At 36.4% G+C, this 2,590-nt stretch overlaps 1 protein-coding gene across 1 annotated transcript; it reads right to left on the bottom strand.

Annotated features, from left to right (window-relative positions):
- Window positions 1-691: 691 nt before the first annotated feature.
- Window positions 692-1,577, bottom strand: LOC141818138 (growth-regulating factor 6-like). Its single transcript, XM_074705703.1, has 2 exons — window positions 1,165-1,577; window positions 692-1,124 (listed from the first exon to the last, which is right to left on the bottom strand). Exons 1-2 carry the CDS (start codon window positions 1,575-1,577, stop codon window positions 797-799), a joined length of 741 nt encoding a protein of 246 aa, XP_074561804.1. The 3' UTR covers window positions 692-796.
- Between the last annotated feature and the right edge of the window lie 1,013 nt (window positions 1,578-2,590).

Below are 2,590 nucleotides of genomic sequence, written 5' to 3'. Positions count from 1 at the left end.
GAAAAAAAATACAGAAAAAAGGGAAAAATTAGAAAACGCCGTTGCCGGGGATCGAACCCGGGTCACAGGCGGAATACTCACCACTATACTACAACGACATCAATGCTATGTTTCGGACAATATTTTAGTTATTAATTTACCATAGCTCTCAATCGGCCTACCTAGTCGCTAGTTGCAGGCTTCAAGGCAGCTATTCAACGAGCACCTTCGCCTCCGCCGCCGGCGACAGGATTTAGATGCATGGTTCCTTGTTTCTTGCTGATTAATTTAGTCGTGAACTATAAAAGCATCCTTTTCAGCAGATCAAAGATCTGGTCCCTTTTCTGTAGCTAGCAACCATTTTCCCCAAAACAAGTTCCGTCCGTCAGCTCTTCCTCGTTCCTCATCTCTTAGAGTTTCGGTTATTAATCAGGTAAAACTCTGACCTTTTATTTTGCATGACAATGCTCCAAGTTGCGGCTTGAGAATTTTGCGTTTCCATGAACATGTTCATGTTTAGATACATTCTTCACTGTTGCGTGAACATCATTCTACTTCAGCAATAATTTGAAGTTGTTTGTGGTCTCACACAGCAACACTTATCGAATTGAAGGCTTACACTATAGATTTGATTCAAATCAAATACAAGGTACTCTCCAGCTTCGTAAAAAGCAAATTTTGGAGCCACCCAGAAAGATCGCAACAGAAAAAACTGAATACAGAAGGGAAAGCAAAACATATAGACATGCAACCATATAGGAATTTTCGAGCATTATCATCAGCCTCGATGATGAATCGATGTTAACAGTTGCATGTGCTAAGGGATGGTTGGGCCGAGGAGATTGTTGCACAAACTTCCGGTGCTCTCGTTGGTCTTCTTGTTCTCGATCCTCCGGCTACTCCCTGTGCTGCTGGTAAGCGATCCAAATGAAGTTTTCTGCAGGATGCCGGTCGAAGAGGATTCCACCTGTGGGCTAGAGTCCCAGCAGCCTGTCAAGATGTTCAGTGATGATGCTGAAAAGGTCTTGCTTTGATCCTTGGTTGACTTGTTAGTGTTTTTAAGGGCCTCGCCGAGAGGTCCCCCCATGGAAGCCCCCCAGGAGATTGGAATCCAACTCGCTTGCCTTTGGTTGCCTTCGCTCATCCTGCACGACTGTGAATCCAACCGAGCAAGATCATATTCACGTACGCGACAGCTTAAGGGGTGAGAGTGTATCATTGTCATGGTTAGTAGAGGATGAGAATTCAGAGGAAGCCATTGATATCGACATGGAAAGTTGAGTTCTTTCAGATTGCATGTCTTCAATGTCAGGCCAGGTAACAGTTGAATGATGGGGTCGGGTTTGGGGCCAGTCGTCAATAAAATGATGAAGAGGATTGGATTGCGGCCGTAGAACATCAAGCTTCAATGAGGGTAAAAGGTTGATGTCCGATAAAGAACGATTGAAATGAGAATCAGTGGAAACAAGTTGAAACTCTCCACTTTGTTTTCTTGAGATGGGCATCGATGTCATGGCTTTCGAGCTCATAGAAGCTGATACAGAGAGATTCGCGGCTTCATGTCCATCATCTTTCGCGTCTTCTTTGCTCAGTGACATCCTGCACGCAGTCGATCAGAAATCAAGTCAAAGGAGGGCACAATTTAGAAAACTACAAACCTAATATTATGGATCTACAATGGTGATTGGTGAGAACCCAAAAAACAATCCAACTTTCCTCGTGAGCTGTCTTGATAAAAATCAAGATGATGCATGAAATAATGGATTTCAAAAAGAATTAAATTAATATCTATTGTATATAATTTTATCTTATAATTTATAAAAGATTATTTTTGCAATTCAAATTGACGACCTATTCTTTATTATATGGCTTCTCTTAGTATATGACTAAAATTAAAACTTTTCGAAACTTAAAAAAGGAAAAAATAGTATAATTTAAAAAAACCGTGAAAAATTTAAATAAATTATAAATATTAATCCTTAAATTTATAGTATTAATAGGAAGTATGGAGGATTGATGGATATAATGGAAATTAATTGAAGTGTTAAAATTAAAATATGTAGAAAATTTCATCTTAACAAATTTGACATTTTTAGAATAAACTATTTTCAATAGATTGCTAAAATTATGTTAATTTTATTTATTTAATGAATTATTATAAATTTAAATTTGGAAGGGGCCATCAAATATTTATAGTCTCCATATCTACATCATCAATCAAATATCTCATCTCTTAAATATTCCAACTTTCATAATGAAATATCCCACAAATCAAATATTTATAAATCCCCGTATCAAATATCTCATTTCTAAATTTCATAATTAAATATTTCATCAATAAAATATTTATGGGTCCAATATAAATTAGATTAATTTAAATTTAAATAAAATTACTTATAATTTTCAAATAAAATATTCAACGTTTGAAAATTTAAAAAAAAATAAAATCGAACGGATAAAAATCACTGGATCTATACTGTTTTATTTTGTTGACTTATCCACTTCATCATGTATTTGACCCATTAGGAAGCTTGAATATGTCCTGTGGTATGCCTCCTGTTTATTTATTTATCACGTGACGAAGGCAAAATTCTTGACCCTGTAATAAATT

Source organism: Curcuma longa, unplaced genomic scaffold (genome assembly GCF_044706935.1).
Source record: "Curcuma longa cultivar G26 ecotype Majalengka, Jawa Barat unplaced genomic scaffold, ITB_CL_G26_1.1 contig_23486, whole genome shotgun sequence".
Classification (NCBI taxonomy): domain Eukaryota; kingdom Viridiplantae; phylum Streptophyta; class Magnoliopsida; order Zingiberales; family Zingiberaceae; genus Curcuma; species Curcuma longa.
Note: the sequence above shows the minus strand (reverse complement) of the source record. Positions and strands in the feature narration are given on the sequence as shown.